Below are 26,246 nucleotides of genomic sequence, written 5' to 3'. Positions count from 1 at the left end.
CCACTTGAGCCACAGCACCACTTCCAGTTTCCTGGTGGTTTGTTGGAGATAAAAGTCTCGTCGGTGGGGCTGGGATGGTGGCTCAGTGGTAAAGCGCTTGCCTTGCATGCCTGAGGCCCTGGGTTCGATTCCTCAGCACCACATAAGCAAAAAGAAAAAAAAAAGCCGGAAGTGGTGCTGTGGCTCAAATGGTAGAGCGCTAGCCTTGAGCTGAAGAGCTGAGGGACAGCGCCCAGGCCCAGAGTTCAGGGCCCACAACCGGACCCAAAAAAAAAAAAAAAAAAGAAAGTCTCGTCGGCTTTCCTGCCTGGGTTGTCTTTGAGTCGTGATCCTCAGATCTCAGCCTGCTGAGTAGCTAGGATTATAGGCATGAGCCACCAGCTGCTGGCCTCATTCTTTTCTACTGAAGTGCAACTAAATAAGAAATAGTATATGATTTGAAGTATACTAAAGTCCACTACTATATGTTGGAAATCTCTCTATTGTTAAAAATTACGAAAAAATTTTTTTTGGTCAGTTGTGGGGCTTGAACTCTAGGCTTGGGCACTGTCCCTGTGCTCTTCAGCTCAAGGTGAGTGCTCTACTGCTTGAGCCACAGTGCCACTTCCGGTTTTCTAGCGATTTATTGGAGATAGGAATCTCACGGAGTTTCCTGCTCAGGCTGGCTTTGAACTGCGATCCTCAGATCTCAGCCTCCTGAGTAGCTAGGATTACAGGCATGAGCCACAGGCGCCCAGCTGTAAAATTATGAAAATTTTTGTGTTCTGTTCTAAAATTCATAGCCTTATGTTCCTAATTTATAGAATTGAGATAATCACATTTACCTTTTTGGGTTGTTGGGAAGAGTAATGCTAACTATAAATAATAATTACAACATGGCAATAACAGTTAACATTTTTGAGAGTTGTTAATTGTCTTAATATTTTTATTTTTCTAATCCTCAAAAACATCACAGTGAGGTAGCTTATTTTATTATCTCTACTTAGGGTTAGGGTTAAAGTTTATTTCCAACTTATTTCTAATAAACACTGAAGACTGGAGAAGTAATTTGCCTTATAAGCCAAGTGGCAGTTTGGTTGGAGCCAAGAAACTTAACAGCATATCTTACTATGCTTTGGTTTTATGCGATCATACACTTAGAAAATTTAGTTTAATATCTGCCACAAAATAGTTACAGATGTAATCATTGAACAATAGCTAGTTATCACTAAACTTATTTGCACTAATCTGATAACTCCAAGAAGTTGTGTTTTGCCTAGGGCTTAACCCTCTTCATACTATTGATTGTAGAATGATTTCTCAAGCTTGTATTTTTTTAGATTTTATTTTATTTTTTTGGTCAGTCCTGGGGCCTGAACTCTGGGCCTGAGTGCTGTCCCTCAGCACTTCAGCTCAAGGCTAGCATTCTATAGCTTGAATCACAGCGCCACTTCCTGCCTTTTCTGTTTATGTGGTACTAAGGAATCGAACCCAGGGCTTCATCCATGCGAGAGAAGCACTCTACCATTGAGCCACCTTCCCAGCCCTCAAGCCTGTATTTTTAATGCCCATTTTCGGTTACTGCTTCTGTTGGACTGTTTATACATTAGATTTTAAATCAGGGGTACTACCTGTTTTATTATTATATACTCAGGCATTCACACAGTATCTAGCACATAAAAATGACAAAGTGTTGTTCAGCGAATGGATAAAAATTTAAAAGCCTACTGGGTGCCAGTAGCTCACACCTATAATCTTAGCTATTCAGGAAGCTGAGATCTGAGGATCATAGTTTGAAGCTAGCCTGGGCAGGAAAATCTGTGAGAATCTTACCTTCAAATAAAGAGCTGGAAGTGGATCTGTGGATCAAGTGGTAGAGTGCTGCCTTCAGCTGAAGAGCTCAGGGATAGTGCCCAGGCCCCTAGAGTTCAAGCCCCACAGCCGACATACATAAATAAATAAATAAATACCTAATGTTTTCAGCTGATCTTAAAATTTAAGCAATTTTCTGGCCTATAATTGTGGTTTTAATTGCTTTCCAAGTTTTTTTTTTTTTTTTTAACGTATGAGGAGTCTGTCTGCATCTTTATTTTATAGGACATTGTAACAATGATTGCACAACATTCTTCTCTGCTGGTAACTGTATCTGTCCTGTAGAGGCCAGTTAGCTTTTATACAGTGAGACAGATTAGGATCATATTTTGATCTAAGACTTAAAATACATGAAACCATTCTAAAAGATGTTTTTAAAGAAACTTAGTATTAAGTGAAAATACTTTGTTATTTTTCCTTTGCCTTTTACATTAAATCATTTCAAATATAATTTTTAAAAAATTGATTCTAGGAGTTCTCTGTGTTTCTGAGTTAACTTATATTTTCCTCCTCTCTATCTAGAATGTCTTAAGCCATTCTACCTTATGAGAAATTGGATGTTCTTGCAGATAGTCATTGTGGGAGAAAACGTTTCATTTAAGTCCCAGATGAGGACCGAAAACTTGAAATCAGAGGAGCATCTGAAATCAAGTAATATTAGGTAGGATAAAAATTACAAAGGGTTTCTATATGTTTTTACTCATTTTAGAGATGTTTGTTAAAATTATTCATATTCTGTGGAAATTAAAACAATGAGAGACTCTGAAGTCTTGATTTTGGCCACGGTGTGGGAGGGATGAGCTAAAGATTATTTTTACTTGCGTAGCTTTATGAGAACTTCAGGCTAGGTTTCCTTCATCATGAGCATTTATATCTTAGGGTCCAAGGATTTTTTTTTTTAATTTACTGGAGTAAATTTGCATGTTTTGTGAGGTCTCTGAATATTTGGATGCATTGGAACATGTAGTCTATGTTGTAGCTTATTTACATATGCATTAATTTATTTGTCTGCAAGAAGCATTAGCTGTGGGTTTTTTATGTCAGCATAGATTCAATTAAGGCTCTTACATACCTATGGAAATGGATGTCTGATGATGTGTTACAAGGGCCGTCTGTATTGTTATGAATTCTTGCATTTTATGACAGATCATGTGAAGATGCTTTATCTCAGAGATGTGGCTTTTAACTGAGAAGTAGTTAACCTCCACAGGTTGATACTGTGATAGCCAAAAAGACCTATTTTACTGATTTTTTTTTTTTTTTTTTAAGTTCTAGGTCTGGAACTACATTGTAAGACAGAACCCAGGCTCGTCACTGTCTAGTTGTGTGACTTTTGACAGGTTATTCAGTTACTTTACGTCTCAGTTTCCTTATCAAAATGAGTGTCTTGATTTTTACTTGACAAAATTGAGATTTAAAATTTTTGCATTTTTTTTTTAAGTGCTGGGGTTAAACCCAGAGTCTTAGGCTTGCAGACAGGCTCTACCACTGTGTTACATACCCAGTCATTTTTGTTTGTTTTTAGGGGGTTGACAGGGTCTTACTATGTATCCAAGGCTGGCCTTGAATTCCGTGTAACTCAGTTTGGCCTTGAATTCAAGATCCTGTCTCCTAAATTCCAGGAGTACAGCGATATACTACTATACCCTATCAAGATTTTTGAAAAATGTAAAATAAGTGAAAGCGTAAGTGATTAAATTGTATTATTAGGCTACTGGTGAATTTTTTGACAAATTAATCCACTACCAAATGAATTTAGAGAGTGTATTATCAATTCCCATAGTATTTCCATATTTTATATTATTCTTGATCTGTTAACTCAGTCCAGTTTTTTAAATGTATTTGTGAAATAATAATATGTAATCAGAACTAAAGTTTGCAAAGAAACAAGAAAGAAAAATGCTAACTAGGTTTAGTTTTTTAAAAATTATCCTGTATCTTGTTTTATTTCCTATCCATGCTAAAAATGTAATCTTCATGTAGAAGACCTAGGATTTTTGACTTCCACCTTGAACTGTTTTCTTTAAGTAGCAGAGAGAAACACTTGATAGTCACTAATTACATTAGCAAAAGTAATTTGATAGCCATAGTCAGATTACCTCTCCTTTTGAGAGGTCACTTAGTTCTTTTATGCAACTTGTTTTATCCCTGATAGCAACTCTCTCATCTTTAAATCCCTACTTACCACACCTCCACTTCCTCAGGTATCCACCTGCACCTGTCTGGAAGTGATTTTAGACTTTTCCTCTGCGTTAGCTCCCCTTCTGTTTACCTTTTGTATATTTCTTCACTCTAAGATGTTTTTACTTCTCTGTATTATTACCAACACATTTTAATATGTAATTGTATTATGTCTTAATAATCTTTGGGGGTGGGGAGATTGAACTTAGACTTTGTCCCTGAGTCTTTTTGCTTAAGGTTATTGCTCTACCGTGTGTGTGTGTGTGTGTGTGTGTGTGTGTGTGTGTGTGTTTATTTTTTGTTTTTTGGTGATTAGTTGGAAATAAGGGTCTCACCCACTAGCTTAGAACTTTGATCTTCAGATCTCAACCTCCTGAGTAGCTAGGCTTACAGGCATGAGCCACTGCACCTGGTTTAGACATCTTTTTAAAGAGTAAAGCTAACAGTTTATACTCCTACTAAAATTTTTGCATTATTTCCTATTAAAGGATGAGTTTTGAACTCCTTGACATGTCATGCAGTGCTTCTCACAAGTTGCTTCTGGTTTTCCAACCTTATCTGCCTTACACTCAGGACTTAACACTTCTTTTTTATTGTTCTATTTCTTTTGCCTTCTTATTCTTGAAATTCCCAGATCAGAATTGGCCCTTAACAAACTAGAGGCATAGTTTCAAAGAATGTAAAGTGTGGAGTGAATGTTGTGGTATAGAGCACTGAAGTGTCTGGAGAGTTAATGAAGTGTAAAGTTCTGTGGCAAGAAAGCAAGTTAGTATTTTTATTAAAATGTGCTGAGAAAAGCTCCTTTAGGAGCAAATTTTCCCTATATTCAACAGTACATAGTATGATTCATTCTTCCTTGATATTATGAGACTGGATGGATGGATGCATGGATAGATATTTCTGTGTGCTTAATTGCATACTCACAATATGGCCGATTGGCATAAATAATTCTGGTTTAGTTTTATTGTTATAGTTAAAATCAGTGGCTGTTGTTACTAGCTCAGATTACTCCTTAGAACCCTACAGAAAAAATTTTTTAACAGTAACAAATTAAGAACTTACCTTGGCTCTTGTTTATACTTTCTTACCCTCATTATATAATATATACTTTAACCTCTTCTTCCAAAATAAAAGAGTGATTCACCTTTTTTTAGTAGCTGTTTAGATTTGTTTCCAAATTCTTGTAGAGAAAGGGATCTAGAGTTCCAAGTAGGATAGACACACACATACAACCCTCCTCCTCTGTCCTTTCTTCCCTTCCCCCTACCCCTTTCCTTCTTGACAATGCTAGGGATTGAACCTAGGACTTTATGTTAGGCAAGCACTGTATCCACAGAACTACATCCCAACCACTTATATTTTTAAACTGTGAATCTTGGAGTGTACATTAAGAGAGATACTGTTATCTTACATTGTTAAATGCTGTATTTGACCAAAATACTTGTTAAGACAACTCAAATTTTCATTTTTTTCCTTCTAATGTCATTATTTTTAAGTTACCATAAAATGATTAAGGATTGAAAGCCGATGTACAGATAATTACTATCAAACACTTTAGTTTTTTTTTCTTCTTATATTCTTGTGTAAGAGAATTCTGATTAAATGATGAGGAGCTAGACTCTGGAGCCAAACTGAAAATGCTGCTTCTACTACTTTTACATTGTGGCCTTGGACATATTATTTAACTTCTTAGGTTTTATTCAAAGTGGGGAAAACATTAGGACTTAGTGCAAATTAAAAAAAATCACCTTATATAAAGCTCTTAGAATAGTCTCAAACATAAATCCTATACATCATGTTAGCTATTACTGTACCTAGTCCTCAGAATATAGCAAATATATTTAATAGATCTTGATTATGTTGTCACCACAAATGTCTTTTTATGTTGTAAACTTCAATATATTTATCATTTGGGTGTTCTGGAGTTTTTTCAGCTTTTTAATCATTCTTTATTGCTTATCAGAAATACGTAATTCCTCTTAATATCTGAGACAACGTAATTCTAATAGTGCTGTTTTATTATTAAAGGTATGATAATTTAATGTTTGGATTCTTAGTTCATTCTTTTGATTAATTTGTCCAGCTTAAGAATAAAGAAACTTGTGATGATGCTGGACATGGTGTTGTTGGCTCATGCCTGTAGTTGTAGTTACTCTGGAAGCTTAGATCTGAGATGATTATGGTTTGAAGCCCCAGGGCAGGAAAGTTGGTGAAGACTCTTTATCTCCATTTAATCACTAAGAAACTGTAAGTGGAGCTGTGGCTTAAGTGGTAGAGTGCTAACCATGTGCAAAAAAGCTCCAAGACAGTTCAAGCCCTAGGACCTGCACAAAGCAAGCATAAAAACCTTATGCTGCTACAACCTCTACCAAGAGAAAACATTAAAACTCCTTTTAAGTGTTGGCTTAAAAATTGTACTGTAAAGGTCTTTAAGAAAGCCAGTACAATTGTTGAGGTATAGTATAGAAAGAAATGGATACTTCATTAAAAGAGAGTGTGCTATTTTGGAGGAAAGAAGGAGAAATAGGATAGGACATGTAGTAATGTAAACAGAATAGCTTCAATGGAAGTTAACACTTTAAAAGATTAGTGAAGCTATGCTGTTTGGAAGATGAAATTTGATGTTACATTTTAAGACTAAACATAGCTATTTAGTTGTTCATTTATATTGATAGTTCCCATGTGTTATCTTTGTAGCGCACTATTGTGAATCTGTTTGAAAGCTTGACTTTAAAAATCCGTACCAACACTAAGTATCTTTGTAAATGCTAATAGAAGGAAAGGATTTACTTAGTGTTTTAATGAAACTAAAATCTACAATTGCTATAAAATAATTATGTAAAGCAGTACTTACAGTTAAAAATTGAGAACCTTATGCACTATCTTTCATGTTTAAACATTTATTTTTTAAAATGAGTCTCAAGTGCATATAATTATCTTTAAAGTTTTTTTTATTTGACACCGTGGCATATAGTTATGGGGTACAGATCAGTGTTTTAATACATGTATTTATTGTGTTATTTCAATCTCAGACTATGTGGCATATCCCTCACTTCATACATTTATCATTTCTTTGTGGTGAGGACATTCAAAAATTTATTCTTACAACTGTTTGAGATATTCAGTATGGTATTGCTAATGATGATCATCCTGCTATTCAGCAAAACAACAGAACTTTTCCTCCTATCTAACAATAACTTCGTACTAGTTAAACAATTGTCTTCTATCCTCTTCCACCCCTTGCTTGTTTCCAGCCTCTGGTAACTATCCTTCTATTCTCTACTTCCATGAAAGCGGCTTCTTTAGATTCTATATTTGGGTAAATAGTATATAAGAACATGACGTATAACTTGGAGTTAGCTAAAGAAGTGGAAAGTGAAGATTCAAGGTCTGTTTTGTAAATAACAGACTTTGGGAGAAGGTTACCATGGAATATTTAAGGGATTCTGCCTTCCACAGCTGGAAATTCATGATAGATTGGCTATAGTGAAAAGAAAAACATACTAAAAGAAGTAATAGGATTGATAAAGCATCATGAGTTCAGTTTTGGACCTCTTGAATACAAGCAATTTTTAAGAGAGAAGAAAAGAGACAGTAGCTAGAGGGGAATGTGGGATTGAAGGTTTTAAGATGTATGAGAGTATTTGACCTTTCAAAACTAAAGAGCAGACAGGACCCAGGAGAAAGAAATTTCAAAATTGTTAAAAAAAAAAAAACCCAAAACACATGAACATGCTAGCTACTTGGCAGCCAGAGACTGAGCGGACCACAGTTCTGGGCCGTCCTGAGCATAGAGTGTGCAAAATTGCATCTCAGCCAGTGGCTAGGCACAAGAACACATGTAGGGAAGCACAGTAGCTTTGCTGTATCACACACATGTTGTTCCTACAGCCTACACCCTATTGCACCCTATTCTAGCCTTGGAATAAAGTGAGACCCTACCTTGAAAATAGCCAGTGTAAAAAGGAGCTAGAAGTATGGCTCCAATAGTAGGGGACCTGACTGATAATGAAAGGCCTTGCATATAAACCCAAGTACTTAATTTAAAATAAGCTTTAAAAAAGAAGGGAAAAAAACCCTCATGAACACATAGATACATCCTTATAGAAGGCCAGAAAGAGCATTCTGAATTGGAATTTTGGTCTTTAAATAAGAGGCACTACTCTATCATTAAGAGAAAGTATAGACAAGGCTGTGTAAAGTTTGATTGTATTTATCATGGATTGTTTTCCCAGAGATCTAGGACTGTCATTGGCAATGAGAAAGGGGGAACAGGAGTCAACAGTTTGAGGAGGGTGAAAATTTGATGTAGTCATTATACATTGTTGAGGATTTCCTCAGTGCAGAGAAACTCTTCACTTAATATTACCTTTAAAATGTCAAATTTAGAGGAAAACATCCCAAAAGCAAACTCTGCTTAGAAGAAGAGGTCATTTAAGATTCTGCAAACTATAGATAATAGTACCAATTTGCCAATGTCCAGTGCAACCCTGATGTACCTGTGTACCCTGACACGTTTTACAGTTCCACACCTGGTTGCTGTATAGACTTATTATAATACATAGACTTTATGTTAATTATGTTGGTTAGGCCTGGTTTGTTTCTAACTTGTGTTCTTTTTTCCTTATTTAGGCAGGCAGAAGTCCTGAAGGCTGATATGACAGGTATTGGTTGAATTATTTCTTTTCACAACTTACTTTATGCCATTAAATTAATGAACAAATATTCTTTTGTATTATGTGTCATACCAAACCCTATAACATCTATCGCTAAACCCATGTTGTCAAAAGGGCTAATTTGTTATTGTCTCTATTTGCTTTGCCTGTTTACTGTTTTTAGTCTTTAGATTCTTAAATATGTCAGGAAATAATATGTAAATATGCCACATTAAAATGAATATTGCTTAATTTAATATACATAAGCAGTTAATTTTTATGAATTTTATATCAGAATTTTAGGGAAAACATAAAATAATTCATAAATTGTATAAGTAGAAACAGTGTTCACTTAAAGGGTAGGTAAGACTTGAGAAAAAAATTGTAAAACCCCTCCTGTAAGTCTTTGAAATTGAGTCAGCTACTTTGCTATATTTCTTTCTTTTCTCCTGTCTTTGCTATTTCAAATACTAGTCGAGGTCTTTTTGAAAGAATTCCTGGTTATCACCACTGGAACAAGTAGATAATTTTATCTCCTTAATTAAGAACTATATGGTAATAATCATAAAGTGATCAGTTTGTTCTATATAACAGCATATCTTACCTGAAATATAAGAGGGATGTGTGATAACAGATTTCAGTCTAGTACAGTAAAACCCACAAAGAAGAATTAAAATACTTATGGTAATCATGACACCTTCTAAAATTTACCATCAGAGGAAATGGGGACTAGTAAGGTATCTTTTCCTCAATTTCTAGAATCATAAGCTAACGTTCTAAGACGTGAGTTCTAAGAGTTTCTAATTCTTATTATTCAAGGACAAGGGCAAAAAAAGTCTTACGATAGATTTACTTAGTATAACACCTCAGTAGTTCTTCTTAAATTTGTTGTTATCCTGATTTCTTTTGAATTGTCATTGGAAGTATAATTTGTTATGTGACAAAAATAGTACACGTAACAAAATCAATCTATGTAAACCATTTGCTTTTTTTTGTTTTGTTTTGTTTTTTGGGTCCGTTCGTGGGGCCTGACCTCTGGGTCTGGGCTCTGTCCCTCAGCTCTTCAGCTCAAGGCTAGCACTCTACCACTTGAGCCACAGTGCCACTTCCAGCTTTTTTTTTTCTGCTTATGTGGTGCTGAGGAATGGAACCCAGGGCCTCAAGCATGCAAGGCAAGTGCTCTACCACTGAGCCACCTTCCCAGCCCCATTTGCTTTTTCTTAAGTATTGATACTGTCTTGTTGTCTTATTTCTTATCATCCATAATTAAATAAATCTCTTAAATCTATTGATATTTAAAGAATTACTAAGTCTGTTGGCTATTAAAGACTTACAGTAAGAGACCAAGGAGCTGATACTAGACTTTATGCTTACTAGCTAGCAAACTTCTTTTTTTGGGGGGTCCGGTCATGGGGCCTGAACTCTGGGCCTGGGCGCTGTCCCTCAGCTCTTCAGCTCAAGGCTTAGCTAGCAAACTTCTGTGATAATTAACTCAGATATACAGAAGATTCTGTTTTCAGAACAGGATTGTGGGTGGCTATAGATACAAATAACTACTCTTAAGAAGGGAGAATTATGCGGTTGTGCAGTAATAAGTTACTTAGCTGGTTATTGAAAGTCCATTATTAAGTTCTACTGAGGCAGTCTACTATCAGTTATTAAACTGTTCCAGGGGCTCTACCTTGCAAAAAGTGTGACCCCAGTTTTACAGTGGATGTATAGTCATAGCGTGTATTCCTAATTTTGTCCTACATCCAGTCTTACCCAGTCTCTCATTTGGTCTTGTGAGAAGTTTAATCCCAGACTTTTTTTTGGGGGGGGGGGGTCAGTTGTGGGGCTTGAGCTCTGGGCCTGGGCACTGTCCCTGAGTTCTTCAGCTTAAGGAGAGCACTCTACCACCTGAGCCATAGCACCAGTTCCAGTTTTCTGGTGGTTAATTGGAGATAAGTGTCTCATGACTTTCCTGCCAGGGCTAGCTTTGAACTGTGATCCTCAAAGCTCAGCCTCCTGAGTAGCTAGGATTACAGGCATGAGCCACCAGGACCCAGCTAATCCCAGACTTCTGCTAGCCTTTTTCATGTCACATACCAAATATAGATTGCTCACAGCAGTGTTCTACATTAAAATAATTCTCACTGTTTGGGCTTTATTGGGTTGAAATAGAGAAGGAGTAACCAAAAAAGCTGCTAGATGATTAGCGACATGAAAATTCCATAAGGACCTTGTAAACATTTTTAAAAATAAAAAGCGGGAAAAAACTACTTTGAGGGCAAACAGAACCAACTCCATACTATACTATGTCAAATGAAATTACTTGTTTTGAGGCATATCGCTTCTTGTGATAGATATATGTAGAAATCCAAAGGAGGTGTGAATCCTTTTTTTTAGCCATTTTTGTTTCATGATGTTATTTTAAAATTAAAAGACAAACACATACATACAAAAGCATTTTATACTAGATTTATTCTTTAGTGAGAAGTTCAAAGTCATTTGAAATGTTATAATGTAAAGCTACAACTGACTTGCTTGGGAATGGAGAAAGGAGAATTGTGTGGTATATGGATTAAGCTGTTTTTCTATGTGTTGTGTTTTTGTTTTGCTACTCAGATTCTAAGCTGGGTCCAGCTGAGGTCTGGACATCCAGGCAGGCTCTGCAGGACCTGTACCAGAAAATGCTAGTTACTGATTTGGAATACGCTTTAGACAAGAAAGTAGAACAGGATCTGTAAGTATTACCAGTTAAGATATTCTTGTAGATCAGGAATCTCACCAGGACTTTAAAACTAGTTGGTTGAGTTTTTTGTTGTTGTTGTTTTTTAATGCACTTTAAGTATTTCAACACAAAGAAATTATAATATTTGACTTTTTAAAACAGAATATTTAGCTATTAGTGTTTTTCGGCTAAGAAGGTAAGAGAAGAAATTCAGAAAGCGGAATCTTAACTAAGGTCAGTTCTTTTAGGATTCCTATCAGAAAAATACGTATATTTCAGTTACTGAAAATATTTGTTTTTAATTCTATATTAAAAGTCATGATTCAAAAAAATAGAAAAAAGAAAGAAAAATCTTCCTTTGGTATTTGTGATTCTATAAATTTCTCCAACAGGAAAATATATTTGCTTTGTAAAGAAGTTTTTTTTTTTTTTTTGGTTGATCATGAGGCTTGAACTCTGGGCTTGGGTGCTGTCCTTGTGCTCTTCAGCTCAAGGCGAGTGCTCTACCTCTTGTGCCACAGTGCCACTTCCAGTTATAGTGGCTTACTGGAGATGAGAGTCTCCTGGACTTTCCTGCCCGGGCTGGCTTTGAACTGTGATCCTCAGATCTCAGCCTCCTGAGTAGCTAGGATTATAGACATGAGCCACTGGTTCCTGGCAGAACATTCTTGTTAATCAAATACATTGATATTTCCTTTTCCCCTTCCTAATAAAACTAAAGGAAGATTTTATGTATCTAGACTATTCTACTTGTTCTTTCTATGAAGGGTGAAATGGCAGTTAACGAGATTTCCAAGTGAGTAAATGAATGCCTTTAGAATAAGGCCTTTCCTCAAAAATTGGCAGAACATTATCTTGATGGAAATATGAAAATCGGTTAGGAATATTCTTTCTAGTAATATGTATTATCCTAAATTGGAATAGAGACTTAGTTTTTCCTCCTTTACTGGTGTTTTTGTTTTTTTGGTGTGGGGGTATTGACTACCGTTTTTCCAAGGTCTTATGTTTGCTAGGCAGGCACTCTTAAATTTGAGTCACCCCAGCCTTATGTTTTTAGGAAGTCTAATAATAGAACTAAATAACAACCAATCAGAATCCATGTTATGATACTAGATTTAAGGATAAAAAGCTATTAATAATATTGAGATAGTGTTTGTAAAAAAAAAAAATCCTGGGGCTAGCTGGACAAGGTGTCTAATGCCTGTAGTCCTACCTATTTAGGAGGCAGAGATCAGGAGAACTGGGGTTCAAGGCCAGTCTGGGCAGAAAGTTAAAAGGACGTAATCTCATGCAATAAAAAAGCCAAGCTTGATGATGTGTGCCTGTCATTCCAGCTGTGTGAGAAGTAAGCAGAGGATCTTGGTCTGACCAGCCCAGACATAAATATGAGACCCTAATTGAAAACTACCTAAAGCCAAAAGGGCTTGAGATGTGGTTCAAGTGGTAGAGACTCTGCCTAGCAAGCACAAGAAAAATAAAACACAAAAGACTATTTTTTATTTTTTTATTTCTTGGGTCCGGTCGTGGGGCCTGAACTCTGGGCCTGGGCGCTGTCCCTCAGCTCTTCAGCTCAAGGCTAGCACTCTACCACTTGAGCCACAGCGCCACTCCGGCTTTTTTTTTTTTTTTTTTGCTTATGTGGTGCTGAGGAATTGAACCCAGGGCCTCAAACATGCAAGGCAAGCGCTCTACCACTAAGCCCTAAAAGACTATTTTTAAGTAGCCTTAAAAATTAATAAACAATTACTTTCCAGGTAGATGGTAAAACTCTTATCATCTTTGCTTCTGTAAACCTCTGCCACCACCCCCCTATCACAATGATTTTCAAGTTACTGATTATATAATTTAGTTAATGAAAGGCATTTTATAGCCCTATATGCCATATTTTAGCATTATATTAAGTAGTTGGAATTTGAAATGTGGTTTGTGTTTCGTGCTGTAAAGAAAATGTTAATCCCAAAATAAACAAGCAAAACTATTAATAGGAATAAAACTAAATTCTATGGGAAATAACTGGAAAAAATAAGAGATTGAATGTATTATTTACAAAGCCTAACCCATTGCTTGAATAGGGTAGAGTCAGTTATTTTTGGCACAATAAATGGAAATTTGTTAATATTTCATTTTGTTGTTACCTATTAGTTCTGATTAGTTCCGGGATTCCTAAGTAGACTTCAGAGTAGCTCTAAAAGATGAATAGCTGAAGCCTCAAAATGACTATTCTAACATTTGGTAAGTGTCTATTAAGGTCAGTTGGATTTTCCTACATGACTAGTCTTGTTCAAAGGAAAACATAAAGTTATTTAAATGAATAACTTTAATGCAGGTTTACTGCCTAATATGGTATAATTATAACAGATAGTTCTTTCTTGTTCTCAGGGGGACCAGTGTCTTCCCAGTGAGTCAGTGCTATACCAAATAGAATTACATTTTGTTTTCAGCTGGAATCATGCCTTTAAGAATCAGATCACAACACTACAAGGCCAGGCAAAGAATCGAGCAAACCCAAATCGGAGTGAAGTTCAGGCAAACCTTTCTCTGTTCCTAGAGGCAGCCAGTGGCTTCTATACTCAGGTAAGTTATGCATTATATACCCTTTTTCCTAGTATTATTGGTGTTCTGCATTTTGTACATATCTTTTCTTCATGTAAGCTCTTGGTATAACCACTATCTGACATAACCAAAACTTGATTACTTAAAATCTCAAGAGAATACAAATGTCCAAAATTTTACCATAAGACCTTTAAGAAATTAGAACCTTTAAGAAATTAAGGTTGATATTTTGGCTTAATAGGTTGAAAGTGTAACTATATAAATAGGATTGGGATAGATGGCGAAAAGTCATTTACAAGTGGTATTAGGGCAAATATGAATTTATGAGTATTACAATTATGAAGTTTTTTTGGTATGTTATACCAGATAGAAATAGTCAAAACATGTAATATCAAATGAGTTTCTGTAGTATTATTTATACAGTGCAATTTATGTGTTTCTTCATTTTTGTTTTTGTTTTTTTTTATTTTTATTTTTTTTGTCGGTCATGGGGCTTGAACTCTGGGCCTGGGTACTGTCCCTCAGCTCTTCAGCTCAAGTCTAGTGCTATATCACTTGAGCCCTAGCACCACTTCCAGATTTCTGGTGGTTTATTGTAGATAAGAGTTTCATAGACTTTCCTGCCCAGGCTGGCTTTGAACCATGATACTCAGATCTCAGCCTCTTGAGTAGCTAGGATTACAGGCTTGAGCAACCTGCACCCGGCTTAAAATATTTTTAAACTAAGGAATGTGTAGCCTTATGGGACATTTTATAGAAATGTATACAGATGTTGGTCCTTAAAAGCTGCCTACCAGTGGTCTTCAAAATAAAATTTGTTGGAAACCTCTGAGTGCACACACACACACAAAAATGTGTAGCCTTTTCTGGACTTGAATAATAAGTTAATTATTTATAGAATTTTCCTATCTTGTCCATATGCCAATAGAATTTCTGTGTCGAGCAATATAAAAATTTTATAAATCTTAGGATTTTTGTTTCCTTGTGCTTTTGTGCTTCAAATAGGCCTTTATGCTTGCTACTTCAGCCATTCTCCTTGCTTTTTGCTGGGGCTGGCCTACACCACAGTATTCTAGTTCATACCTCTCACATGTCTGAAATGCAGGATATCACCATGCTCAGCTTATTTCTTGAGTTGAGAGTCTCACTAACTTTTTGCCTGGACTACCTTCAAATTGTGATTGTTATGATCTCAGCCACACAAGTAGCTGGGATTGCATATAAAAACCCACCATGTTCAGCAATAAATCTTATTTCTGACCATGGAATTTTCTTTACTGTAACACAGTCCTTTTGGAAAATTCTTGTTTCCTTCCATTTGTAATTTAACTACTAAGATTACACACACACACGCGCACACACACACACACACACACACACACACACACACACACACACACACACACACACAATATTAGCATCTTAAAATCATAAGACAAAAGCTGGGCAGCCTGTAATCCTAGCTACTCAGGAGGCTGAGATCTGAGGATCACAGTTCAAAGCCAGCCAGGCAGGAACATCTATGAGACTCTTATCTCCAATTAATCACCAGAAAACTGAAAGTGGCACTGTGGCTCAAGTGTTAGAGCACTAGCCTTCAGCTGAAGAGCTCTGGGACAACACCTGGCCCAGAGTTCAAGCCCCACAACCGACCCCCTCCCCCCCCAAAAAAAAAAAATTGTAAGACAAGGTTTTTTTGAGGCTTTTGTGCTTAAAGAAATCTTTGGTCAGTTCTCCTTTTGCTGCTTGCCCCTACCTATATTCTGACCATATTATGTTCTCACCATTTCTTTGAATAAAGTCTGTGTGTTAGGGGAGATAAGGATCTCTGTGTTGGAAGATACTAAATGGGTATAATTTTATAGAAATTACATCTTATTTAGGCCCAAAACACTCATCATACTTCATCATTAAATGTATTTTAGCCAGGCTCTAGTGGCTTATACCTATAATCCCAGCTATTCAGAAAGCTGAGATCTGAGGATCGAGTTCAAAGCCAGCCCAGGCAGGAAAGTCCATGAAATTGTTACTTCCAATTAACGACCAGAAAGCAGGAAGTGGTGTTGTGTTTCAAAATGGTAGAGCGCTAGCCTTGAAAAACAAATTATTTGTAATTCTCAGAATTTATTTTTCAGCAGTATGAATTTATACTGCTGAAAAAAATAATGCTTTTGGAACAAGGAATTACTGTTTCAAGACTTCATTCTACAAGTACTTCTCAAAAGCTTGTTGCTTATCAAGATGTAGAGGAAAATGAGTCTTTTAGCTTCAAGGAAATATCTAGTCTAAATGATTAAAGAGGATAAATAAATAATAGATAATGCCTATTATTTTCTAACTATAAATAATGCATTCTGCTGGAGGAGTAAAGTGGTAGATGCTTCTCTTAGCAAGTGAAAAGCCCTGAGTTCAAACTCAGTACCACCAAAAATAATACATACTCACTTAAAGAATTTAAAATTATACAAAGTCCAAAGAGTTTTTCATCTTTTTCATTCATTATAAACCAACACCTTAATGTATAGGCTACCAGTACTTTTGTACTTTTTTACATCGTTTTTTCTTGTTTAATGAGCTTCTTCATGTATAAAACACTTTCTCTAGTACTGCATTATTCCCCAGGAACCAGTTCATTAAGTGGAAGTCACTAGAAGTCACTACAAAAATGAAAGTTTAAATGCTAGTGAAACATACTGTTTTCCCAAAGGGTCATGATTCATAGCACATTTCACCAGTTCCTTATTATCTTTTCACTTTATTTAGAAGTTTTTTGAAGCACAGAAGTTACCTGTTTTCTCAATAGGAAATGTACTCATTACTCTACTCATCTAACTGTAACCCCTCTGTACAGTATTTACAATAAAAATATATATGATAAAAAGGAGTTACCTTTTTTTTATTGTGAAAATACTGCACAGAGGGGTTACAATTACATGGGCAAGATAATGAGTACATTTCTTATCAAGCATTGTAGCCTCCTTTGTTTCCCCTTCCCATCCCTTCCCATCCTTCCTCCCCACCCCCCCACCCCCGCACGAAAGTTGTAAAGTTTGTTTTCGACATAACGACTTGTACATCTCATTGTTGCAATGGGTCCACCTGTATCTCTATTTAAACGATTTGTTTTTCCCCTTCCTCTCCACAAATTATACCGACATCAAATACAGTGAAAGCAGGGGTTATACTGTGGGGGAGGGACATACAAAGCAACAAAGAGATAATCTTATAAATGCATTAGAAACAAATGCATGAAAGAAAAAAAAACATTAAAATACATATCTAAGGGTTCATTTTCCTAACATCACATTATCTGACCTTTTCCGCTTGACTCATACATATACTAGATATTGCAAATAAGGGAAACCATGGGACCTATGTTTCTTTGGGCCTGGCTTACTTCACTTAATATAATTTTTTCCAAGCCTTTCCATTTCCTAACAAATGGGGCAATGTCATTCTTTCTGATGGAGGCATAGAATTCCATTGTGTATATAAACCACATTTTCTTGATCCATTCATCTACTGAGGGGCATCTGGGTTGATTCCATATCTTAGCTATGGTAAATAATGCTGCAATAAACATAGTCGTGCTGGTAGCTTTAGTGTGGTCTTGTTTGTAAACATTTGGGTAAATGCCCAAAAGTGGGATTGCTGGGTCATAGGGGAGCTCTATGTGGAGTCTTTTGAGGAACCTCCATACTACTTTCCAAAGTGGTTGAACAAGTTTACACTCCCACCAACAATGCAGTAAGGTTCCCTTCTGTCCACATCCCCTCCAGCATCTGTTGTTATTAGAGTTCTTGATTTTAGCCATTCTAACTGGAGTGAGGTATCTCAATGTTGTTTTGATTTGCATTTCTTTTATGGCTAGGGAGGTTGAGCATTTCTTCATGTGTCTATTGGCCATCCTTCTTTCCTCTTCAGAGAAGTTTCTCTTTAAGTCTTTAGCCCACTTATTTATTGAGCAGTTGTTTCTTTGAAGATTTGTTGTTGGGGGTTTTAATTTTTTGAGTTCAAGGTATGTTTTAGATATGAGACCCTTGTCCGTTGTAGGGCTAGTGAAGATCTTCTCCCAATCCGTGGGCTTTCTATTGATCTTGCTAGCTATGTCCTTTGCCATGCAGAAGCTCTGCAATTTCATGCAATCCCATTTGTCCAACCTTTCTTTGATTTGTTGTGTTTCTGGGTCTCTATTAAGAAAATTTCGGCCTGTGCCAAGGAGGCCTAGGGTTTCTCCTATTCCATCCTGTAAAGTTTTCAGAGGGTCTGCTTTGACTTCGAGGTCTTTGATCCATTTGGAGTTGATTCTGATGCAGGGTGATACATAAGGATCTAGCTTTAGTTTTCTGCAGGTAGTTAACCAATTTTGGCAGCACCATTTACTGAAGAGGTTGTCTTTCTTCCATTCTATTTTTTTTTAGCTCCCTTATTGAAGATTAGATGGCTATAGGTTTGTAGGTTCATTTCTGGGTTTTCAATTCTATTCCAGGGCTGGGAAGTTGGCTCAGTGGTAGAGCGCTTGCCTTGCATGCCTGAGGCCCTGGGTTCGATTCCTCAGCACCACATAAGCAAAAAGAAAAGAGCTGGAAGTGGCACTGTGGCTCAAGTGGTAGAGCGCTAGCCTTGAGCTGAAGAGCTGAGGGACAGAGCCCAGGCCCAGAGTTCAGGCCCCACGACCAGACCAAAAAACAAAAAAACAAAAAACAAAATCAATTCTATTCCATTGGTCCTGAGGTCTGTTCATGTGCCAGTTACCTTTTTTTTTTTTGCAGTATAATTTTTCTTTGTCCAAAAGCTCAGTGGATCTTTAATAATCGTAATAATGATCACTTCTTCTTCTTTTTTTTTTGGAAAAGGATCTTGTTTTTGATGAGCAGTCACCCAGTACTAGGTGCCAGTCTTACAGAGAGGTTCACTACAGTCTTGCTCCCCAGCAGCTTGTTTGACAAGGGATGCAATCTTTTCCACGTGGATGATTTTCCCATACAGGATATGTTGCCCCATGATCAGCACAGGGACTCCCTTTTCAAAAGGATTGTTTAAATTCATTAGAGTGCAGCCCTGGAGAATCTGGCCCCCACTGCTCCTTCTGTCTCCTTCACCTGCTGATAATGATTGCTTCTAAAGGACCAGATGGATTTTGTACACACACACACACACATATATACACACACACATATATGTGTGTGTACCACTTGAGCAACAGCACCATTTGCGGCTTTTTCCATGATTAATTGTAGATAAGTGTCATGGATTTTCTTGCCTGGGCTGTCTTCAAACCATAATCCTCAGATCTCAGCCTCCTGAGTAGCTAGGCTTACAGTAGCTAGGCTTAGTTAGCTACCAGTGCCCAGGCAAGTTTTAATATTTGAAAACAAAACAAATATTCCACACTTGAGTAATAGTTAAATTTTGGCATAACTGTAAAGTTGAAAATATGAAATTACTATAAATTATATTGATGGTTTTTTTAAGATGAGAAAATTATAGTGTTACTAAGTGAAAAAAGTGATAAAATTTTACACACGCACACACACACACATGCACACACACACACACACACACGGTATCTTTTCCTTGTCCCTATCACTGTTTTCAGCTTTGCTCTGTAAAATATCCAAGCTCACATTAGTACTTACATTTGTTTCTGAAGGATAGTCCTGTTTTAAATTTTCAGTCTTGTTTCTAATTCAAATCTCATTTTCTTCCTCTGTTCAGTAAAAACTAAAATTGGGATACAACTGAAGTAGGGAAGCAGGGAGATAGAGGAAAGGAACCCACCTTCTGCAGTACATTTTCTAGTAAACATTAGACAATGTTATTTTCAAAATTAATACTTTTTTGTGGGGCACAGTGGGTTAAACCCAGGTCCTATGCCTCTAGATAAGCCACTCTACCACTTGAACTATACCCCCAGCCCTTTTGCTTGTATTTTGTTTCAAAGGTCTTGCTCTATTTAGCCTCAAACATTCAGTCTCTTGACTGCTTACTTCTACCTTCAAAGTAGCTGTAATTTTTATTGAAGAACTATTTATAAAAGTAATTTGTAGGGCTGGGAAGGTGGCTCGGTGGTAGAATGCTTGCCTTACATGCATGAGTCCCTGGGTTTGATTCCTCAGCACTGTATAAGCAGAAAAAGCCAGAAGTGGTGCTGTGGCTAGCCTTGAGCTGAAGAGCTGAGGGACAGCACCCAGGCCCAGAGTTCAGACCCCACGACTGATCAAAAAAAAAGGGGGGGGGTAATTTGTGAATATCAACATTAATTCTCCCTTACCTACATTTCAGAGGCAGCAACTGACCAATCATGACAGTTGTAGAACAAGTATCAACAAACATCTTTAATCTCATTACTCTTAATTTAGACCTTTAAGGTATTAACATTAATAGGTCTTTTTTACATTTTTATACTGTCTTAATTTGATCATTAAAATAATGATAACTAATGAGTGGACATTAATGATGTTACAGCAATATTTCATTTATCTTGGCTAAATGCAATACAGATTAGGCGACTAGATTCAAGAAGTAGACCAATTCCTAATCAGTATATGACCTCATAGGCTGAAATGTTTTTAATTTCAATAAGTTACATGTAATTGGAGAGTTAGCAAGAGTGTGATATTCAGATTCCTAAAAGAGTTTTTTGGATATTAGGGTCAGGAATGGAAGTTACTTAGGATGCTATCGGGGTAGTAGAAAGAAATAGAATTTTGAAGTGTGGCCAGTAGGACTTTTCTCTGATGGATTGGATTACATCTGTGGAATCCAAGTAGAGGAGTCAAAGCTGTTAACAAGAAGAGCAACTAAGATAGGAACCATGCTGAGATCATGCAAGAAATGCCTCTTACATGTAAGAGGGGATGTCAAATAGGTAATTAGGTGAACAAACTAGAACCTGGTGGCAAGGTCAAAGATGAGTAAAATTTATGATTATAGAACAGAGCCCTGCCTTACTCAGATGAAAACTGACAGCACAAGAGGAGTCAATTTTGCAGTAGAAAAACAGCAAGAAAGGTAACTTGGAAACCAAAAGAAAACATTGCAGTGGGGCAGAAGTGAATAATAACCCTGATGATGTGCTGCAGAGAAGTATTTGCAATGTGAAAAAATAGATTTCACAACATGGATATCATTGATGAGCTTAATGAGTACTTGTTACTTCATTTCTAAAACTTGTTTTTATATTCAATGTATCTGAAAAATAGATAAGTTTGCAATAAACTTGTTAGATATCAAGATTAATAGTACTGCTGGCAAGTCACTGATTGGCAATGGTTTTTTCTCACAAAATTTTATAAAATAGTGGTTCATCTTGAAAGTTAGGGTGTCTTGGATTTAATGAAATGTAACTTAAGCAGAGTGCTGGAGATGTATGCCTCATTAGAGTGGACTAGGAAGAGACTTTATCATTAGCCGCTGTCACTGTCACAAGTTCAGCACTTGCCAAACTTCTTGGCTGTACTTTGTTACTGGATCTCAAAGGGATAGTTGGGCCAGTAGCTTTTCTGTCTGATACTTGAATGTACAACTCCAGGATTCAGGGAGATTTTATTACAAAGCCAGTCTGCACTATGTTCCAAACATTTTGACTTTTTGCGATTATTTGTTTTCCCTTCTTGCTAGATGTTCAGACTTTCCTAATTTTTGTGGCTGTTTTCAGTGACTTTTTACCTTTGTTTATTATACTCCAATGTTTTCTTATCTTTCAGAGTTACCTGTTTTTGTGGAGCCCCATTCTACTGCCCCCGTACACATTTTTTGTTCCATTCCCATGCATTATATCTTCTCTGTTGCCTGGCGACCCAATTGGGGCATTAACTTTTTTTTTTTTTTAAGGCAAAAACAAATGTAGCATTTAAAAAAAAATCAATTCCGTGCATTGTTTTAAAAATATAGTTAATAATAAAAAACAATAATCCTTTCCCACAAAGCCAGTCTTGTCTTGACAAGGAAATTGCTTTAAAAAAAAATCTTTTAAGTACTTGTGCAGAGGAATTACCATTTAACAAAGCAGTTTATGACTACAGTGCAACTTGATCCATGTCACCCATTTCATCATTCTCCACCATTAGCTTTTTAATATGACATACTCCACCACTAACTTTATTGTTAGATACACAGTTACAGGGGAAGAATAAAATAGATAATTCTTAGTTTAGTGAGAAAGGGTGAAAAGGATTTACAATCAAGTCATATCGTGGGGGAAAGGTGGCCTCTCTAAGGTTCTTCTGAGTCAGCTCGTTAGAGTGTTTTATTTGTGTTGTGACTTCTGTGTGTAGCAGGAGGTGTGATGATAGACTCAAGGTTCTAATTCTCTAATCTTAAGCAAGTCATTTAATGTTTCTGTTGCTTTCACATCCTCATCTGAAAAATGTAGAACTTTATATCTGCATATACTTTAACCACAGTTTATCACCAGGTATCTTGAGATAGAAGTATCAAATAATGAATTTCATTATGAATATAAAAGATTTTATTGGCTTATGCTGTACATGATCATGCTTTCTTCTCTTCTCCTTATACCTTTATACCTTCTTTTCCCCACTCTTCTGTCTCTCCTATCTGGTTTATAAGCTCTTTGAGAATTCGGGTTTACTTACCTTTGTATCTCTTTTGCTTACTATTTGTTTGATAGAGTAGTAGATATTTGAGTGCACAAAATAATATTTGAAAAAATACTTAAATGAATGTTTTAGTAACAATTTGAATAGATGAGAATGGAACGTAAATTTCTGGATGGGGAATTAACTCCTGGGTGAGATGAGAAGAGGACCTGGGTGGCAATGGCTCACACCTATAATCCTAGCTACAAGAGGCTGAAATCTGAGGATTGTGGCTCAAAGCCAGCTAGGTAGGAAAGTCTATGAAACTCGTAACTGCAGTAAACCACTCCAAAAACAAAAACTAAAAAAACCAGAAGTAGAGCTGTGGGTTAAGGCTCCAGCCTTGAGCAATACTAAGACATAGCACCTAGTCTCTATATTCAAGCCCCCAGTACTGACATTTAAAAAAAAAAAAAAAAAAATGGTGGGGATAGGAAAAAGAAAGCCTTTGAAGAAATCTGAAAAGAACTGGTAGGAGAAATACAAAGAACTAGAAAAGTTCAATGATCAAACATAAGATCCACTGTTGTAAATCAAACTAGCAATCCAGTAAAGTGATGTTGAAATATGAGCATTGTATTGGCTACCTCATCATGAATTATCTGATTGACAGAGTTTTAGTAGACAATTGGTGGATAGTAGATTGGGAAGAGCCCATCTCACTTTTGAGAATTGAGGAGGTAAGAATGGATGTTCTAGTTAGGGTCTATGAATTCTGTTACATACACAAAGCCATGTGAATTGGCCTAGAATTTAAGAAAAAGAAATAGGAGAAATTCCAGAAGTCTTACAGGTACCTTGGCTAAAAAAAGTCACATTTATAACCAAACCAGTCTTCAATGGTTTTGTGTTTTTGAGACAGATAATATGGAATTTCATGCTTTTCTTTGCTTGCTGAATGTATCAAAAAATAGTGTCCAGGTAAATAAAAAAAAAAAGCTAGTTTAAGTACATATCCTAATACTTTAAGGATAAAATTTATAATAAATTACCATCAATAAGTGATAATAATGTACAAATTGACTGCTAAATATTGTTTATGTTTCCTTTTAGTTATTACAAGAACTGTGTACAGTGTTTAATGTAGATTTACCATGCCGTGTGAAGTCTTCCCAATTGGGAATTATTAGCAATAAACAGACGTATACCAGCGCCATAGTGAAGCCACAGTCTAGCTCCTGTTCCTATATCTGCCAGCACTGCCTCGTCCATCTTGGAGACATTGGTGAGCTTTTGGTGTGATAGAATTTACAGTAGTATTATCTTGTCTTTTCTTTGGAGTAGTAATAAGAATTCCTTCAAGCTGAGTGTACACACACTATTTAGATTGTCATATGAGGAAACTACAAAAGGTATTTTTAGTAACTTATTATTTCTTAATGTTTGGGGATCAGCAGAGGATCTTGAAGAAAGTAATGTCCATATTAAGACTTAAATTTTATTCAGACTTTATACAGGTGAGAGCAAATAACAAAACTAACTGAAGGTAAACTTAATTCAAACTGATGCCATAATATTTTCTAAGTTAAAAAAAAAAATCTAGCCAGGCATTGGTGGCTTACGCCTGTACTCCTAGCTGCTTAGGAGACTGAGATCTGAGGATCACGGTTCAAAGCCAGCCTGGACAGGAAAGTCTGTGAGACTTATCTCCAGTTAACCACCAGAAAACTGAAAGTGGTGCTGTGGTTCAAGTGGTAGAGCGCTAGTCTTGAGCTGAAGAGCTAAGGGACAGCGCCCAGGCCCAGAGTTCAAGCCCCATGACCAACAACAAAAAAATCTACTCTTCTAATAGACAATGTTTCTGAAATACTTCTTTTAAAGTAGTTTGCCATTTTCTTTTCCTACTAGTGCAAAAGCTCATTTTGCTTCCCTTCAAAGGTTAAATATCTATTTCTATTATGTGTATTTTATCTTGAGACTACATTAAAACTTATTTTTGTTCATTCCTTTAAGGTGACCTGAAAAGGTTGTAAAACAAATTAACTATAGGATTATGTTTTGCTTGTCCTCATCAAGGAATGGAGAACCTGCTTTTAAGTGAATATTTTAGGTTTCTTAATGCCATAAATCAGTGACTTCTTGAGTAGTCACTTTAAAGAAAGCCATGAGTTCTCAGGGAGATTCAGTGGTAGTGTGTTTAGGTTGTTTTTGCTTTGAATGTATTCTTTGCACACACACATATTTGCTGCTGAAATAGGTATGAGGAATTTTTCAAAATCATTTTAATAAGAAATTGAAGAAATACATAATTTTCAGATCATATTGTATAGTGTTTTTTGTTTTGTTTTGTTTTTAAGTGCCATATAAGTCACCCCTTCTTGTGGGCCGGCTCCAGGTCACCAGCATAGTCCATAGTGGGAGCTGGTGATGCATGACACTGGAGGACCTGAAAATGGGGGCTAGGTAAGCTTTAACATTGGTTACATGCTGAATGTCCCAAATAGGGAAAGTCAGGTGGACACTTCACACATAATCCTATAGTTAATTTGTTTTAGAGTATTTTCTGTCTTTAATGATCTTTAATTTTAATGCCTTTATTATCTTTAGAATTTAAAACTTTAGATGCTTTGGAAATGCCCTTTTGGTTGTGTGTGTGTGTGCATGTGCGTGTGTCTATGTGTTTGTTTGAACTAAGTTCTTTTTTTTTTCTTTTTCTCAGCTCGATACAGAAATCAGACTAGCCAGGCGGAGTCCTACTATAGGCATGCAGCTCAGCTTGTCCCCTCCAACGGTGAGTGAACCTGCCAACTTGGGGTTGATATAACACTTTATTCTTTACAGAATGTATCAAGTAACACAAGACTCACCTTTCAAGTTTTATAAAAGCAAGAGATAAATGAATTTTGGTATTGACTTTTTGTACTTTTCTTTTTAATTGAACATTTCATATAGTTCAAATGAATTTTTTTGTTTTTCATTTTGTGGTGCAGGGACTTTGGACATACTAGGGCAAGTGCTCTATTACTGAGCCCCATCTCCAGCCCCTGAATTTTTTTTCCAGTTGATTATTTTTATTTTGGTAAAGCAGTATAAATAGATTTAATAAATGTGATTTGCTTATAGAATAACTATTTTTTCCTTAGGGAATGATCTGTTACCTAATATACAGTATTTTTGTCTTTTAACAGCCCTAAAATAGGCATTTGCAACAATTCTTTAAAATGAAGTTAGTAGCAAAGAGAGTCTAGCGTCTAAAGCAGAGATGGAAGTCTGACTATATTATTCATGTTGTCTGGCTGAATTCATACTGCAGTTGCAGAGCTGAGTAGTTTGATGAAACTATGAAAAAGAAAAATGGAAAACTCCATAGCCTGCAAAGTCCAAAAGCTTTATTATTAGCCCTTTTGGGATCCTTACTTTTAAGTGCTTCTACTACTCACCACCCTAATTATGGTCTTTGGGGTGAGGAGGTACTGTGGTTTGAACTCAGGGCCTTATGTTAGGGCCTTATGTTTGCCAGATAAATGCTTTACTGCTGAGGCACATCTCTAGTCCTTTTTTGCCCTGGCTGTGTTTGAGATATGTTTTCACTTCTTTCCCTAGGCTTATGCCTAGACTGTGGTCTGCCTATTTTAGATTTCATGTCATGACTGGAAGGACAGATGTGTATTGTCCAGCTTCTATCTATTGAGATGGAGTTTTTAGACTTTCCTGCCTAGGCTAACCTAAAGCTGCATACCTCCCAGTTTC

General features: G+C 36.4%; 1 protein-coding gene across 9 annotated transcripts in view; it reads left to right on the top strand.

The window, feature by feature from the left end:
• The window catches only part of Smg7 (SMG7 nonsense mediated mRNA decay factor), a 70,344-nt gene that overhangs the window by 19,518 nt on the left and 24,580 nt on the right, over positions 1–26,246 (top strand). For 5 of the 9 annotated variants that reach the window (XM_042674245.1, XM_042674243.1, XM_042674239.1 and 2 more), the window contains exons 2-7: positions 2,374–2,512; positions 8,665–8,696; positions 11,295–11,412; positions 13,842–13,974; positions 23,610–23,781; positions 25,216–25,287. In XM_042674245.1, the coding sequence (XP_042530179.1) occupies positions 2,397–2,512; positions 8,665–8,696; positions 11,295–11,412; positions 13,842–13,974; positions 23,610–23,781; positions 25,216–25,287 (643 nt within the window). In that variant the 5' untranslated portion in view covers positions 2,374–2,396. The remainder of the gene's footprint in view (positions 1–2,373; positions 2,513–8,664; positions 8,697–11,294; positions 11,413–13,841; positions 13,975–23,609; positions 23,782–25,215; positions 25,288–26,246) is intronic. The other 4 variants (XM_042674241.1, XM_042674242.1, XM_042674238.1 and 1 more) reach the window with 2 other exon arrangements.

The sequence above is a fragment of the Dipodomys spectabilis genome, unplaced genomic scaffold, assembly GCF_019054845.1.
Source record: "Dipodomys spectabilis isolate Male_0828 unplaced genomic scaffold, ASM1905484v1 ptg000019l, whole genome shotgun sequence".
NCBI classification, from domain to species: domain Eukaryota; kingdom Metazoa; phylum Chordata; class Mammalia; order Rodentia; family Heteromyidae; genus Dipodomys; species Dipodomys spectabilis.
Note: the sequence above shows the minus strand (reverse complement) of the source record. Positions and strands in the feature narration are given on the sequence as shown.